The sequence below is a fragment of the Cherax quadricarinatus genome, unplaced genomic scaffold, assembly GCF_038502225.1.
Source record: "Cherax quadricarinatus isolate ZL_2023a unplaced genomic scaffold, ASM3850222v1 Contig205, whole genome shotgun sequence".
NCBI lineage: Eukaryota > Metazoa > Arthropoda > Malacostraca > Decapoda > Parastacidae > Cherax > Cherax quadricarinatus.
Genome location: NW_027195231.1, coordinates 36125 through 55838, shown reverse-complemented (window position 1 = coordinate 55838; position 19714 = coordinate 36125). Strand labels below are relative to the sequence as shown.

Here is a 19714-nt window from a genome sequence, read left to right as displayed (position 1 = left end):
TTATACAAATATTATGCTAATAAAACCAATATTATACTAACATTATACTAATAATACCAATATTATACTAATAATACCAATACTATACTAATATTGCACTAATAATACCAATATTATACTAATATTATACTAATAATACCAATATTATACAAACATTATACTAATAATACCAATATTATACTAATAATACCAATATTACACTAACATTATACTAATAATACCAATATTATACTAATAATACCAATATTATACTAATATTGCACTAATAATACCAATATTATACTAATATTATACTAATAATACTAATATTATGCTAATATTACACTAATAATACCAATATTATACTAATAATACCAATATTATACTAATATTACACTAATAATACCAATATTATACTAATATTACACTAATAGTACTAATATTATAATAATATTACACTAATAATACCAATATTATACTAATATTATACTAATAATACAAATATACTAATATTATATTAATAATACCAATATTATACTAATGTTACACTAATAATACCAATATTATACTAATACTACAATAATAGTACGAATATTATAATAATATTACACTAATAATACCAATATTATACTAATATTATAATAATAATACAAATATTATACTAATATTATTTTAATAATACCAATATTATACTAATATTACACTAATAATACCAATATTATACTAATATTACACTAATAGTACGAATATTATAATAATATTACACTAATAATACCAATATTATACTAATATTATACTAATAATACAAATATTATACTAATATTACACTAATAATACCAGTATTATACTAATATTACACTAATAATACCAATATTATACTAATATTACACTAATAATACCAATATTATACTAATAATACCAATATTATACTAATATTACACTAATAATACCAATATTATACTAATAATACCAATATTATACTAATATTACACTAGTAATACCAATATTATACTAATATTACACTAATAATACCAATATTATACTAATATTACACTAATAATACCAATATTATACTAATATTACACTAATAATACCAATATTATACTAATATTAAACTAATAATACCAATATTATACTAATATTATACTAATAATACCAATATTTACTAATATTACACTAATAATACCAATATTATACTAATATTACACTAATAATACCAATATTATACTAATATTATACTAATAATACCAATATTACACTAACATTATACTAATAATACCAATATTATACTAATAATACCAATATTATACTAATATTGCACTAATAATACCAATATTATACTAATATTATACTAATAATACCAATATTACACTAACATTATACTAATAATACCAATATTTACTAATATTATACTATTAATACCAATATTATACTAATATTGCACTAATAATACCAATATTATACTAATATTATACTAATAATACCAATATTACACTAACATTATACTAATAATACCAATATTTACTAATATTATACTATTAATACCAATATTATACTAATATTGCACTAATAATACCAATATTATACTAATATTATACTAATGATACTAATATTATGCTAATATTACACTAATAATACCAATATTATACTAATAATACCAATATTATACTAATATTACACTAATAATACCAATATTATACTAATATTATACTATTAATACAAATATTATACTAATATTATATTAATAATACCAATATTATACTAATATTACACTAATAATACCAATATTATACTAATATTACACTAATAGTACGAATATTATAATAATATTACACTAATAATACCAATATTAAACTAATATTATACTAATAATACAAATATTATACTAATATTACACTAATAATACCAATATTATACTAATATTACACTAATAATACCAATATTATACTAATATTATACTAATAATACCAATATTACACTAACATTATACTAATAATACCAATATTATACTAATATTATACTAATAATACCAATATTATACTAATATTACACTAATAATACCAATATTACACTAACATTATACTAATAATACCAATATTATACTAATAATACCAATATTATACTAATATTGCACTAATAATACCAATATTATACTAATATTATACTAATGATACCAATATTATACTAACATTATACTAATAATACCAATATTATACTAATAATGCCAATATTATACTAATAATACCAATATTATCCTAATATCGCACTAATAATACCAATATTATACTAATATTATACTAATAATACCAATATTATACTAACATTATACTAATAATACCAATATTATACTAATATTATACTAATAATACCAATATTATACTAATATTACACTAATAATACCAATATTATACTAATATTATACTAATAATACCAATATTACACTAACATTATACTAATAATACCAATACTATACTAATAATACCAATATTATACTAATATTGCACTAATAATACCAATATTATACTAATATTATACTAATAATACCAATATTATACTAATATTGCACTAATAATACCAATATTATACTAATATTACACTAATAATACCAATATTATGCTAATATTACACTAATAATACCAATATTATACTAATATTATACTTATAATGCCAATATTATACTAATATTATACTAATAATACAATATTATACTAATATTATACTAATAATACCAATATTATACTAATATTATACTAATAATACCAATATTATACTAATATTGCACTAATAATACCAATATTATACTAATATTGCACTAATAATACCAATATTATACTAATATTGCACTAATAATACCAATATTATACTAATATTACACTAATAATAACAATATTTTTTTATTATTATTATTAAAGATTCGCCTATATTCTCTCGGCCCGGGCCTTTTCCAAGTGGTGGCCCGGCCTTGACTCCCTCTTTAGGGAGTGTCTGAGACCTAAGTCTCCCATGGGAGGAGGCACAAGTACCTCCTCATCTTTGGGACCAACTGTCCCCAGGCCTAGCCACAAGCTAGGCCTCTCTGGTCTGCCATCCCCGCCCCAAGGGGGCTAATGGGAATGACAGTCTTATGAGCTAAAGGCTCGGGCTCAGGCACCTACCCTACCCTAGAAGGGTTAGGCATGGTGTCGATCGCCAATATCATACTAATAATACCAACATTATACTAATATTATACTAATAATAAAAATATTATACTAATATTATTCTAATAATACCAATATTATACTAATATTATACTAATAATGCCAATATTATACTAATATTATACTAATAATACCAATATTATACTAATATTATACTAATAATACCAATATTATACTAATATTATACTAATAATACCAATATTATACTAATATTATACTTATAATGCCAATATTATACTAATAATACAATATTATACTAATATTATACTAATAATACAATATTATACTAATATTATACTAATAATACCAATATTATACTAATATTATACTTATAATGCCAATATTATACTAATATTATACTAATAATACAATATTATACTAATATTATACTTATAATGCCAATATTATACTAATATTATACTAATAATACCAATATTATACTAATATTATACTAATAATACCAATATTATACTAATATTATACTTATAATGCCAATATTATACTAATATTATACTAATAATGCCAATATTATACTAATAATACCAATATTATACTAATATTATACTAATAATACCAATATTATACTAATATTATACTAATAATACCAATATTATACTAATATTATCCAATTTTTTTTTTATATTATCACACTGGCTGATTCCCACCAAGGCAGGGTGGCCCGAAAAAGAAAAACTTTCACCATCATTCACTCCATCACTGTCTTGCCAGAAGGGTGCTTTACACTACAGTTTTTAAACTGCAACATTAACACCCCTCCTTCAGAGTGCAGGCACTGTACTTCCCATCTCCAGGACTCAAGTCCGGCCTGCCGGTTTCCCTGAACCCCTTTATAAATGTTACTTTGCTCACACTCCAACAGCACGTCAAGTATTAAAAACCATTTGTCTCCATTCACTCCTATCAAACACGCTCATGCATACCTGCTGGAAGTCCAAGCCCCTCGCACACAAAACCTCCTTTACCCCCTCTCTCCAACCTTTCCTAGGCCGACCCCTACCCCGCCTTCCTTCCACTACAGACTGATACACTCTTGAAGTCATTCTGTTTCGCTCCATTCTCTCTACATGTCCAAACCACCTCAACAACCCTTCCTCAGCCCTCTGGACAACAGTTTTGGTAATCCTGCACCTCCTCCTAACTTCCAAACTACGAATTCTCTGCATTATATTCACAGCACACATTGCCCTCAGACATGACATCTCCACTGCCTCCAGCCTTCTCCTCGCTGCAACATTCATCACCCATGCTTCATACCCATATAAGAGCGTTGGTAAAACTATACTCTCATACATTCCCCTCTTTGCCTCCAAGGACAAAGTTCTTTGTCTCCACAGACTCCTAAGTGCACCACTCACTCTTTTTCCCTCATCAATTCTATGATTCACCTCATCTTTCATAGACCCATCCGCTGACACGTCCACTCCCAAATATCTGAATACATTCACCTCCTCCATACTCTCTCCCTCCAATCTGATATTCAATCTTTCATCACCTAATCTTTTTGTTATCCTCATAACCTTACTCTTTCCTGTATTCACCTTTAATTTTCTTCTTTTGCACACCCTACCAAATTCATCCACCAATCTCTGCAACTTCTCTTCAGAATCTCCCAAGAGCACAGTGTCATCAGCAAAGAGCAGCTGTGACAACTCCCACTTTGTGTGTGATTCTTTATCTTTTAACTCCACGCCTCTTGTCAAGACCCTCGCATTTACTTCTCTTACAACCCCATCTACAAATATATTAAACAACCACGGTGACATCACACATCCTTGTCTAAGGCCTACTTTTACTGGGAAATAATTTCCCTCTTTCCTACATACTCTAACTTGAGCCTCACTATCCTCGTAAAAACTCTTCACTGCTTTCAGTAACCTACCTCCTACACCATACACTTGCAACATCTGCCACATTGCCCCCCTATCCACCCTGTCATACGCCTTTTCCAAATCCATAAATGCCACAAACACCTCTTTAGCCTTATCTAAATACTGTTCACTTACATGTTTCACTGTAAACACCTAGTCCACACACCCCCTACCTTTCCTAAAGCCTCCTTGTTCATCTGCTATCCTATTCTCCGTCTTACTCTTAATTCTTTCAATAATAACTCTACCATACACTTTACCAGGTATACTCAGCAGACTTATCCCCCTATAATTTTTGCTCTCTCTTTTATCCCCTTTGCCTTTATACAAAGGAACTATGCATGCTCTCTGCCAATCCCTAGGTACCTTACCCTCTTCTATACATTTATTAAATAATTGCACCAACCACTCCAAAACTATATCCCCACCTGCTTTTAACATTTCTATCTTTATCCCATCAATCCCGGCTGCCTTACCCCCTTTCATTTTACTTACTGCCTCACGAACTTCCCCCACACTCACAACTGGCTCTTCCTCACTCCTACAAGATGTTATTCCTCCTTGCCCTATACACGAAATCACAGCTTCCCTATCTTCATCAACATTTAACAATTCCTCAAAATATTCCCTCCATCTTCCCAATACCTCTAACTCTCCATTTAATAACTCTCCTCTCCTATTTTTAACTGACAAATCCATTTGTTCTCTAGGCTTTCTTAACTTGTTAATCTCACTCCAAAACTTTTTCTTATTTTCAACAAAATTTGTTGATAACATCTCACCCACTCTCTCATTTGCTCTCTTTTTACATTGCTTCACCACTCTCTTAACCTCTCTCTTTTTCTCCATATACTCTTCCCTCCTTGCATCACTTCTACTTTGTAAAAACTTCTCATATGCTAACTTTTTCTCCCTTACTACTCTCTTTACATCATCATTCCACCAATCGCTCCTCTTCCATCCCGCACCCACTTTCCTGTAACCACAAACTTCTGCTGAACACTCTAACACTACATTTTTAAACCTACCCCATACCTCTTCGACCCCATTGCCTATGCTCTCATTAGCCCATCTATCCTCCAATAGCTGTTTATATCTTACCCTAACTGCCTCCTCTTTTAGTTTATAAACCTTCACCTCTCTCTTCCCTGATGCTTCTATTCTCCTTGTATCCCATCTACCTTTTACTCTCAGTGTAGCTACAACTAGAAAGTGATCTGATATATCTGTGGCCCCTCAATAAACATGTACATCCTGAAGTCTACTCAACAGTCTTTTATCTACCAATACATAATATAACAAACTACTGTCATTTCGCCCTACATCATATCTTGTATACTTATTTATCCTCTTTTTCTTAAAATATGTATTACCTATAACTAAACCCCCCTCTATACAAAGTTCAATCAAAGGGCTCCCATTATCATTTACACCTGGCACCCCAAACTTACCTACCACACCCTCTCTAAAAGTTTCTCCTATTTTAGCATTCAGGTCCCCTACCACAATTACTCTCTCACTCGGTTCAAAGGCTCCTATACATTCACTTAACATCTCCCAAAATCTCTCTCTCTCCTCTGCATTCCTCTCTTCTCCAGGTGCATACACGCTTATTATGACCCACTTCTCGCATCCAACCTTTACTTTAATCCACATAATTCTTGAATTTACACATTCATATTCTCTTTTCTCCTTCCATAACTGATCATTTAACATTACTGCTACCCCTTCCTTTGCTCTAACTCTCTCAGATACTCCAGATTTAATCCCATTTATTTCCCCCCACTGAAACTCTCCTACCCCCTTCAGCTTTGTTTCGCTTAGGGCCAGGACATCCAACTTCTTTTCATTCATAACATCAGCAATCATCTGTTTCTTGTCATCCGCACTACATCCACGCACATTTAAGCATCCCAGTTTTATAAAGTTTTTCTTCTTCTCTTTTTTAGTAAGTGTCTACAGGAGAAGGGGTTACTAGCCCATTGCTCCCGGCATTTTAGTCGCCTCATACGACACGCATGGCTTACGGAGGAAAGATTCTTTTCCACTTCCCCATGGACAATAGAAGAAATAAAGAAGAACAAGAGCTAGTTAGAAAAAGGAGAAAAACCTAGATGTATGTATATATATATGCATGTGCATGTCTGTGAAGTGTGACCAAAGTGTAAGTAGGAGTAGCAAGATATCCCTGTTATCTAGCGTGTTTATGAGACAGAAAAAGAAACCAGCAATCCTACCATCATGCAAAACAGTTACAGGTTTCTGTTTCACAGTCATCTGGCAGGACGGTAGTACTTCCCTGGGTGGTTGCTGTCTACCAACCTACTACCTATATTACACTAATAATACCAATATTATGCTAATATTATACTAATAATACCAATATTACACTAATATTATACTAATAATACCAATATTACACTAATATTATACTAATAATACCAATATTACACTAATATTATACTAATAATACCAATATTATACTAATATTACACTAATAATACCAATATTACACTAATATTATACTAATAATACCAATATTACACTAATATTATACTAATAATACCAATATTATACTAATATTACACTAATAATACCAATATTATACTAATATTACACTAATAATACTAATATTACACTAATGTTATACTAATAATACCAATATTACACTAATGTTATACTAATAATACCAATATTATACTAATATTATACTAATAATACCAATATTATACTAATATTACACTAATAATACCAATATTATACTAATATTATACTAATAATACCAATATTATACTAATATTACACTAATAATACCAATATTATACTAATATTATACTAATAATACCAATATTATACTAATATTACACTAATAATACCAATATTATACTAATATTACACTAATAATACCAATATTACACTAATGTTATACTAATAATACCAATATTATACTATTAATACCAATATTACACTATTATTATACTAATAATACCAATATTATACTAATAATACCAATATTATACTAATAATACTAATATTACACTAATGTTATACTAATAATACCAATATTATACTAATAATACCAATATTATACTAATAATACTAATATTACACTAATGTTATACTAATAATACCAATATTATGTGTGTGCATTTATTGTCCTCAGTATGCCCACACCTCAGTATGCCCACACCTCAGTATGCCCACACCTCAGTATGCCCACACCTCAGTATGCCCACACCTCAGTATGCCCACACCTCAGTATGCCCACATGTATCAGAATATCAATATAACAGTATACTCATAGTACTTCTCCTAACAATAGTAATACCAATAACAGTAAAATTTTCGTCATGTCTAGTCCTCTTGGCCTGCACTTACTTCGCCACACGCACGTCTTCTACTTAGGTCATCAATTCCTTGCTCGTACCAATTGTATCTTCCTACTAATGCCAGATGCTGTATGTATGATAATCACTCCAGAGCAAATTTGTAAGAGCCAGTTACCAGTGATCGTAGGTCCGGCTCTATCACTCAAACTTCCCCGTAGGTGAGTTATACGTTACTTCTTATACATGTTGTCGATTCCTCCATCCCGGTCTCACTGTACGATGACTCGTGCTCCTTGACCTTCCGCCTCAATTATTCTATTCTCACTGCCCGTTTGGGTCCTTATTTACCACACTTACCACTTGTATATTGCTACTTTTAGTAAATTACACTTCACTTTTGTTAAGTAACACTTTATATTTGTAATGACACCAACCTTCTATGGCGGCACTACCTGCTAATGCTTCCACCTTCTCTGGTTATATATTTGTTCCTTTTCTCGCTAACTTGTTCCCATTCGCTGTATGTTACCTCACAGTTCCTCGTTAACCATCCTCTCTTTTTTTTTTATCTTCAGTCTTTCGACACTCGCTTTGTACTTTGTATATTTGTAACTGTGTGGCAACAGGCGCCTACGAGGACACTAACTAACTGGCGCCTACGAGGACACTAACTAACTGGCGCCTACGAGGACTCTAACTAACAGGCGCCTACGAGGACACTAACTAACTGGCGCCTACAAGGACTCTAACTAACTGGCGCCTACGAGGACTCTAACTAACTGGCGCCTACGAGGACTCTAACTAACTGGCGCCTACGAGGACTCTAACTAACTGGCGCCTACGAGGACTCTAACTAACTGGCGCCTACGAGGACTCTAACTAACTGGCGCCTACGAGGCCTCTAACTAACTGGCGCCTACGAGGACTCTAACTAACTGGCGCCTACGAGGCCTCTAACTAACTGGCGCCTACGAGGACTCTAACTAACTGACGCCTACGAGGCCTCTAACTAACTGGCGCCTACGAGGACTCTAACTAACTGGCGCCTACGAGGACTCTAACTAACTGACGCCTACGAGGCCTCTAACTAACTAGAGCCTACGAGGACTCTAACTGGCGCCTACGAGGACTCTAACTAATTGGCGCCTACGAGGACTCTAACTAACTGGTGCCTACGAGGACTCTAACTAACTGGCGCCTACGAGGACTCTAACTAACTGGCGCCTACGAGGACTCTAACTAACTGGCGCCTACGAGGCCTCTAACTAACTGGCGCCTACGAGGCCTCTAACTAACTGGCGCCTACGAGGACTCTAACTAACTGGCGCCTACGAGGACTCTAACTAACTGGCGCCTACGAGGACTCTAACTAACTGGCGCCTACGAGGACTCTAACTAACTGGCGCCTACGAGGCCTCTAACTAACTGGCGCCTACGAGGACTCTAACTAACTGGCGCCTACGAGGCCTCTAACTAACTGGCGCCTACGAGGACTCTAACTAACTGACGCCTACGAGGCCTCTAACTAACTGGCGCCTACGAGGACTCTAACTAACTGGCGCGTACGAGGACTCTAACTAACTGACGCCTACGAGGCCTCTAACTAACTAGAGCCTACGAGGACTCTAACTGGCGTCTACGAGGACTCTAACTAACTGGCGCCTACGAGGCCTCTAACTAATTGGCGCCTACGAGGACTCTAACTAACTGGCGCCTACGAGGCCTCTAACTAATTGGCGCCTACGAGGACTCTAACTAACTGGCGCCTACGAGGACTCTAACTAACTGGCGCCTACAAGGACTCTAACTAACTGGGACCTACGAGGCCTCTAACTAACTGGAGCCTACGAGGAGTCTAACTAACTGGCGCCTACGAGGCCTCTAACTAACTGGCGCCTACGAGGACTCTAACTAACTGGCGCCTACGAGGCCTCTAACTAACTGGCGCCTACGAGGCCTCTAACTAACTGGCGCCTACGAGGACTCTAACTAACTGGCGCCTACGAGGACTCTAACTAACTGGAGCCTACGAGGACTCTAACTAACTGGCGCCTACGAGGACTCTAACTAACTGACGCCTACGAGGCCTCTAACTAACTGGAGCCTACGAGGACTCTAACTGGCACCTACGAGGACTCTAACTAACTGGCGCCTACGAGGCCTCTAACTAACTGGCGCCTACGAGGACTCTAACTAACTGGCGCCTACGAGGACTCTAACTAACTGGCGCCTACGAGGCCTCTAACTAATTGGCGCCTACGAGGACTCTAACTAACTGGCGCCTACGAGGACTCTAACTAACTGGCGCCTACGAGGACTCTAACTAACTGGCGCCTACGAGGACTCTAACTAACTGGCGCCTACGAGGCCTCTAACTAACTGGCGCCTACGAGGACTCTAACTAACTGGCGCCTACGAGGACTCTAACTAACTGGCGCCTACGAGGACTCTAACTAACTGGCGCCTACGAGGCCTCTAACTAACTGGCGCCTACGAGGACTCTAACTAACAGGCGCCTACGAGGACTCTAACTAACTGGCGCCTACGAGGACTCTAACTAACTGGCGCCTACGAGGACTCTAACTAACTGGCACTTTGAAATTTTGTTCTATAATTTCTTTGTACCTAGTTCAGCTATCAGAACTTTGGGGCCCAGTCCCTGGACCCCAAATGTTGAGGTACAGTCCCTGGACCCATGATGTACCTCTGTAATGTTGAGGTCCCCTCAAGGAAGGTTCCTTGATGTTGGTGAGGGGCTCTTGATTTACTGAATTGGATCTGTGCTCCAGTTCCCCGAATTAAGCTTACATGCCTTCCACATCCCCCCAGGCGCTGTATAATCCTACGGGTTTAGCGTTTCCCCCTTGATTGTAATAATAATGTAATACTGAGGTACAGTTCCTGGACCCAGTTTTTACCTCTGTAATGTTGAGGTACAATCTCTGGACCCATAATGTAACTCTGTAATGTTGAAGTACAGTCTCTGGACCCTTGATGTACCTCTGTAATGTTGAGGTACAGTCACTGGACCCATTATGTACCTCTGTAATGTTGAGGTACAGTCTCTGGACCCATTATGTACCTCTGTAATGTTGAGGTACAGTCCCCAGACCCATTATGTACCTCTGTAATGTTGAGGGAATCTCAGCAATAAGTTCCTTGAGGAAGAATGCTCTCTAATTGAACAAGTATTTTCTAAACTCCACTATCCTCGTCACTTCATCAGAGACTGCAAACGACGGGCATTAAACATCTTCAACACACCCAGAGAAGACACTGCCGAGAAGAGATACATAGTCCTCCCCACCAACTCCATTGCCAAACACGTTTCCAACATCTTTTCCAATACGTCATTCCCAGTATCTACCACCACAACCACGACCATCAAGGACATTACCAGTAGTAGACAGGACAAGCTTCCATCCTCTGCAGGGGTATACATAATCCCTTGTAACGACTGCAGCAAATTATACGTGGGGGAAACATCAAGAGACCTCCAAACACGTATTTCAGAACACCAATATGCAAGCAGGTCTGATGATCCAAGAAAGTGTACAACACCGTAATTCACACAACCATTTAATAAACTACAGAACTCAAGACTTATAGCCAGAGAAGACAACACTCAATACCGAAAAATCCGTGAATCATCGCTTATCTCTATATCCAACAACTTCAACCAGAACAATGGCTTCTATAACATAGCTGAACCACTCGCCAAGAAACTTCTTCATCGCTATCCCACATAACAACATAGGAATGGAGGAACACTGCAGAAGGTCTACGCATATATTTGTCCAATCTCTTTTTAAACCTACCCAAGGTTCTAGACTATCATCCTACTCGGGAGATTGTCACATGCAGCATTCTCCACCTAACACAGCATTCTCCACCTAATTTCATCCTATAAATACTCTCGTACCTTCCACCCCAGATAGATCTGTTTGTGACTTGAAAAAGCCCACTGTGTGGGTGAAACGTTGTCAATAAAGGATCACATTATACTGCATACGTGTTTATATTTCCATTGTGTCGGTATTTTATACAATTTATTTCCATGGGGTAGTAGTAATGACCTGCATGGGGTAGTAGTAATGACTTCCATGGGGTAGTAGTAATGACCTGCATGGGGTAGTAGCAATGACTTGCATGAAGGACCGGATTACTGCATAGGCAAACTAGGCATTTGCCTAGGGCCCCGCGCATTTGGGGGCCCCACGGTCCAAGGGGTTCAGGGGCTCATCCAAGACTGCGCACATGGTGCAAGTGCAAAGGGGTCCCTACCTAAAAAGTTCAAGTGTTTGGAGAGTAAAATTGATTTTTAAAAATTAATCAAAACAAAAATAAATAATGAAATAAAATAAAAGAAAAATAAATAAACCTAACCATAGATGGCAACACTCAACACGCCTTTGTTTACATCAGAACAGCTGTGTTTTCCCGCTAATGGCTGAGTATGGGAGATTCCTCTCCAATTTTCTGTAGTAATTACACGTTATCTAGACTTGTAATGTGACAAATTAACTAAAGTGTTGTTGATAGACATTGATGTGTATGGATAAATGTTTGTTTTCGCCTCTAAATGTTAAGGGAGGTACCTGATAGGGTTACTTGACCAGTAAAGACGCATGGACCAGTAAAGACGCATTTTTGGTAAAAATACTATAAAGAAAAACCTAAAAACGCAAACTGACTTCCGTTTGTAGGTTTTAAAAGCACTTTGTCCTGTCTTTAAGTCTTTATCATTTCAATAACAGATCTCAATTGATTGATGTTCTACATCACTTCCGTCGCAAATGCTTAGTTTTCAAGTTGCGACGGAAGTGATGTAGAACATCAATTAATTTACTACATATTTCCCCAGAAACACATAAGCCACATCAGAAAATCGTTGGTTGGGTGAAACTGAAAATTGTCCCTGCATTCTTTAATTCTCATGTCCTTATCTATGGTGGTAGGCCATATATCATGCAAAACATGATGATTAGTTTAGTTATGAAAATGGTAATATAAATACCATTGTGCATTGTTCTTGGACTCAGTATGATTTCTGTTTAAGTAAATTGGAGATCAAGGAGGATGAATTAGTAAAATATTCGTAGCCTAAACCACTAACCTAATCTATGGTAAAAGTTCTGTATATGACTCCTTTCTGGTAACGTTTTGAATTTTTAGATGCGCAGCCAGAGGAAAGGGGGCTACAAGGGCCATATCCCCCCAATTGACAGAAAAAAAATTAATAATAATTAAAAAATTAATGATAATTGATAATGAAAAATTTGTATTTGCATGATTACAGACAGTGATACATCCTCATTATGGCATCTCGTGAACGTGATGTTGGACGTTCTTATGCGAGTGAGTCACAGAAAAGAAAGAAGAAAATTCAAGAAGAAGAACAGAAAAAGAAAGATGTAGGAAGCTGCAGAAAGATCACAGACATGCTCAACAAAACAGTTTCTGATGTTACCAGTACAGTTGAATCTGCAGATACGTCAGATCATACAGGAAGCCCTCCCTCCATTATTTCTCAGCCAGCATCTACTTCTTTTGTGTCTCCTCTCAATGTCTCAACGGACATTTCATCCACAGGATTTGTCTTAAAAGATCCTGCCTCATGGCCAAATGTAATCCCAGATTCTCTACGTAATGCTTTCATTGCAGAAAACTTCAGTTAAACTCTGAACATTGACTTTAGGAAATCAGCAAGGATTTATGATGATGGAAGTCGTCGTTGTTTAAAGTCATCTATGTTTTATAGGAAGCTTGCAAATTCAGAAACTGTGAAAAGATCATGGATGGTATACTCTGAAAGCTCAGGAAAAGTGTACTGTTCAGCATGCACGCTATTTTCTACCAAAGAAAATACCTTCACACAGGGGTTCAATGACTGGAAAAATTCCAAGTGTTTCGAGGAACATGAAAACAGCACCACTCACAGGAGCTGCATTTTAGCCAGTGTATTTCGTGCACAGAAAAAAGGCTTATTGGATTCTCATTTGGAAAATCAAACTGAAAAAGAGCGCACTTATTGGAGAAAAGTTCTAGAAAGAGTTGTTGCTGTTGTAAAATTCTTAGCTCTAAGAGGACTTGCTTTCCGTGGAGAAAATGAGGTTTTTGGTTCGGAAAACAATGGCAATTTCCTAAGGATCATAGAACTGTTAGCACAATTCGATCCATTCTTAGCAAATCATGTGTCACGCCTTGGGAATGCAGGAAGAGGCACTGTATCTTACATGTCATCTACTATATGCAATGAATTTATTGAACTGATGACTAAGGTCCTCAATAATATCATAGCAGCTGTGAAAACTGCAAAATACTTTGCAATAAGTGTAGATTCAACACCAGATATTTCACATACAGATCAATTGACATTCATTGTTCGCTTTGTCGACTCCAGTGGTAAGCCTGTAGAGCGCTTTATAAAATTCATTCCTCGTTCAGGCCATGATGGAGAAACAATGATGAATGTAGTACTGGATACTCTGCTTGAACATGATCTCTCTATTATGGATTGCCATGGCCAGAGCTACGACAATGCAAGTAACATGTCGGGTAAATATAATGGATTGCAAGCCTGTTTCAAGCAAATCAACCCACTTGCTGAATATGTGCCCTGCTCAGCACATTCTCTTAATCTTGTTGGGTCATGTGCTGCGGAGTGTTGTGTCGCTGCAGTTTCATTTTTTGGACTTTAACAAGCACTCTTGAATTTTTTCTCTGCTTCAACGCATCGGTGGAGTATACTCAAGTCAACCATTCATGGAGATGTCATCAAATCATTATCAACAACAAGGTGGTCAGCGCAGCATGATGCAACACATGCTTTGAAAGACAGCTTTGCTGAAATACTTTCTGCTTTGATCCAAATAGCAGAGGATGAAGACCAGACAGCAACTACAAGAAGCGAAGCAGCCAGCTTAGCATCAAAATTGGAAGATTTTGAATTGGCCTTACTCTGTGTGCTTTGGGACTGGATACTGGAACGGTTAAATGCCACGAACAAGACACTTCAGAAAATTGAAATTGAAATAGCTACTTGTGCTAACCTCTATGCAGGCTTAGTGGAATTTGTAAGCTCACTTCGCAATGATGAAGCTTTTGAAGTGTTTGAAGAGAAAGCTAAACTGCTGGTGAAAGACTACAGTTACCGGGCTGATCATCAGCGGTCAAGGAAGAGGAAACGAAATTTTGAAGAGCCAGACAATGAAATTGTGTTGCTCCCAAGGCAGAAATGTAAGACAGCTACATACTTCGTCATTCTGGATTCACTGATTACAGAATTGGTGAAAAGAAAAGAAATCTACCAGAATCTCAATGACAAGTTTGGATTTCTGTTCAAAATTACTACTATGCCAGATGCAGAATTGAGAGAAGCTGCATTAAAGTTGCAACAACACCTTTCAGCAGATGTTCAGGACACATTTGTTGAAGAAATAGTTTATTTTTCTGGGTATATGAATCAGATTAAAGCTCCACCTGAAAAATGTGCGCCCTCAGCTGCTTTGAAACATTTAAGAAATGCAGGTATCTCAGAAACCTTCCCTAATGTTGACATAGTGTATCGCCTTTACCTAACACTTCCAGCTACTAACTGTGAAGGAGAACGTTCATTTTCTGTTTTGAAAAGAGTGAATAACCAGCTCCGTTCAACAATGAGCCAAGACAAATTGTGTAACCTAGCCTTGTTGACCATTGAGTCTGATCTAACAAGAAATATTGATTTTCAGAATATAATTGATGATTTTGCCAATATGAAATCCAGAAAAAAGTTTATTTAAGAAGTGCCTGTGAATATAAACAATTCTTTACTTTCTTGAGTTTATATGATTTGATAGTCTTATGCATGATGCAATGATAACAACAATGGTCAGTGATTTATAAAGGGAATAACAGTGCTGTAGTGGTTATGCTGAATATAATAGGTACATGATGTCACTACTTTAATAGCCTAATCTAGTAATACTATGCTGTCTTGAGTTTATTCTCTTTAAAATGCATGATTTAACAAGATAGTTATAATGGCTGTTGGTAAATGGTTTTGGTTGTCTTGATGTACTTTCCCTATTAAATTTAATCTAAATAGCCAGAATGTAGTATTTAATTAGACCTTAAACAGGCTAACACCGACCCCTCCTCCACCCCCAAGCTGGAAGGGGTCGCTTCGCTTACCCGTAACTCAAAGGGGCCCCGCCAATCTTAATAGCCTAGGGCCCGGAGACTTCTTAATCCGGCCCTGCTTGCATGGGGTAGTAGTAATGACATGCATGGGGTAGTAGTAATGACCTGCATGGGGTAGTAGTAGTAACCTGCATGGGGTAGTGGTGATGACCTGCGTGGAGTAATAGTAATGACCTGCACTGACCTGCATGGGGTAGGCCCTCCTGTTAGAAGGTTGAACAATAACAGTAACACCATCCTTGACCAGTTGCTTGACCTGTGTTGGTCCAAGAGGAGCTCCTCTCTCCCAGACACTATGGTCTTCACGCCGGATGGCCAGCACACGACCACGAACGTTCCTCTGTTGTAATCAGTGAAAAAAAAAGGCTTTTAATGTCTTGAAGAATGTTAAATGGTTAGGAAAAGGCCCTAAAAAGATTGATAAATAGCTTGAAAGTGCTAATTGGTTAGGAAAGGGTTTGGAAAATGTACTAAAAGGCTTGAGAAAAAGCTTGAAACCTGCTAAATGGTTAGGAAAGGTTTGAAAAATGTCCTTAAAAGCTTTAATTTTTTAAAAAGATCTTAAAGTGCAAATAACACAGGATAACCTGACTGAGGATAATCTAACAAAGCCATTTTGACTGTCTTGTTGTTACTGTGATTGCTGGGTGGTGTGCCAGAAAGTCAGCCACAACACTCAACTAACACCCAGGTACACACAGTAAGTAATGAAGAATCCTATCAGAAGACTGGTGGAGCATCTGAAAATGAATGAGGGTATACACGATAACCAGCACGGTTTCAGGGAGGGGAAAATCCTGTGTCACAAACCTACTGCAGTTTACAACAAGGTGACAGAAGACAGGAGAGAGAGGAATGGGTAGACGACAGTTTCTTGGACGTTAATGGCTTTTGACACAGTTCCACACAAGAGATTAGCGCAAAAGCAATAGGAGCAGGAATAACAGGAAAGGCACTGCTATGGGTCAAGGAAAACCTGATAGGAAAGAAACGAGTGATGGTACGTGACGAGATGTCAGAGCGGGCGCCTGTGACGAGTGGGGCTCCTCAGGGGTCAGTACTAGGACCAGTGCTGTTTCTGGTTTATGTGAATGACATGACGGAAGAGATAGACTCAGAAGTGTCCCTGTTTGAAGAGGATGTGAAGTTAATGCGGAGAATTCATGTGCATGAGGATCAGGTAGGACTACAAAGAGACCTGAACAGGCTGTAAGACTGGTCCAACAACTGGCTCCAGGAGATTAACCCCACCAAGTGCCAAGTCATGAAGATTGTGGATGATCAAAGAAGACAGCAGACAGAGTACTACAAAGACTACAAGCCTCACTCAAGGAAAAGGATCTTGGAGTGAGTATAACACCGAACACATCTGAGGAGCACATCAACCAGATAACTGGTGCAGCATACGGGCGCCTGGCAAATCTAAGAACAGAGTTTCGGCATCTATGTAAGGAGTCATTAAAAACACTGTACACTATATACGTAAGACCCATACTGGAGTATGCACGATAATGTACGATAAAACATGGAACAGGAAGAGAGGGGACCTAGTGGGGACCAGTGAAGAGGTGGGGCAAGGAAGCTCTGAATCGACCCCTGTAACCACAATTAGGTGAGTACACACACACACACACACACACACACACACACACACACACACTGTGACCAGCGGGGTCCCGCAGGGGTCAGTCCTAGGACCAGTGCTGTTTCTGGTATTTGTGAACGACATGACGGAAGGAATAGACTCTGAGGAGTCCCTGTTTGCAGATGACGTGAAGTTGATGAGAAGAATTCACTCGATCGAAGACCAGGCAGAACTACAAAGGGATCTGGACAGGCTGCAGACCTGGTCCAGCAATTGGCTCCTGGAGTTCAATCCCACCAAGTGCAAAGTCATGAAGATTGGGGAAGGGCAAAGAAGGCCGCAGACGGAGTACAGTCTAGGGGGTCAGAGACTACAAACCTCACTCAAGGAAAAAGATCTTGGGGTGAGTATAACACCAGGCACATCTCCTGAAGCGCACATCAACCAAATAACTGCTGCAGCATATGGGCGCCTAGCAAACCTCAGAACAGCATTCCGACATCTTAATAAGGAATCATTCAGGACCCTGTACACCGTGTATGTTAGGCCCATATTGGAGTATGCGGCACCAGTTTGGAACCCACACCTAGCCAAGCACGTGAAGAAACTAGAGAAAGTGCAAAGGTTTGCAACAAGACTAGTCCCAGAGCTAAGAGGTATGTCCTACGAGGAGAGGTTAAGGGAAATCAACCTGACGACACTGGAGGACAGGAGAGATAGGGGGGACATGATAACGACATACAAAATACTGAGAGGAATTGACAAGGTGGACAAAGACAGGATGTTCCAGAGATTGGACACAGTAACAAGGGGACACAGTTGGAAGCTGAAGACACAGATGAATCACAGGGATGTTAGGAAGTATTTCTTCAGCCACAGAGTAGTCAGTAAGTGGAATAGTTTGGGAAGCGATGTAGTGGAGGCAGGATCCATACATAGCTTTAAGCAGAGGTATGATAAAGCTCACGGCTCAGGGAGAGTGACCTAGTAGCGATCAGTGAAGAGGCGGGGCCAGGAGCTCGGACTCGACCCCCGCAACCTCAACTAGGTGAGTACAACTAGGTGAGTACACACACACACACACACACACACACACACACACACACACACACACACACACTTACACTCACACACACACATATCCAGACTCACACATACACTCCCCCCTCCCCCACCGACATCTCATTCCTTCCCCTGATCCTACCCCTCCCCCTCCCCACCTCTCCCTCCTTCCCCTACTCCCTCTCCCACTCACCCACTTGCTTCTCCCTCCTTCCCACTCCCCATATTCCCCCCTAAATCCCCCTCCCCACTCCTCTCCCACATAGCCAGAGTTCCTTCTCTACTTCCCCCCCCTCCACACACTCTGACAAACACACTACTAACCGAACACACAGAATTACATAGGCTTCCCACTCTGAGGCAATCAGGATAAAACAAAAATGGGTTGCCAGAGAGCAAGAAGGAAAACCAAGGGACAGGAGGAGGAAGCTGCAAAGGAAGATTGGGCAGCAGAGCTCATGAAAAGGGAACATGAATGGGAAAAGA

The 19714-nt window shown here is 37.6% G+C and overlaps 1 protein-coding gene across 2 annotated transcripts in view; it reads right to left on the bottom strand.

Annotated features, from left to right (window-relative positions):
• LOC128702521 (alpha-aminoadipic semialdehyde synthase, mitochondrial-like) overlaps positions 1-19714 on the bottom strand; it is a 187210-nt gene that overhangs the window by 143104 nt on the left and 24392 nt on the right. For both annotated transcript variants that reach the window (XM_070080185.1, XM_070080186.1), the window contains exon 3: positions 16766-16921. In XM_070080185.1, coding sequence (XP_069936286.1) covers positions 16766-16921 — 156 coding nt within the window. The remainder of the gene's footprint in view (positions 1-16765; positions 16922-19714) is intronic.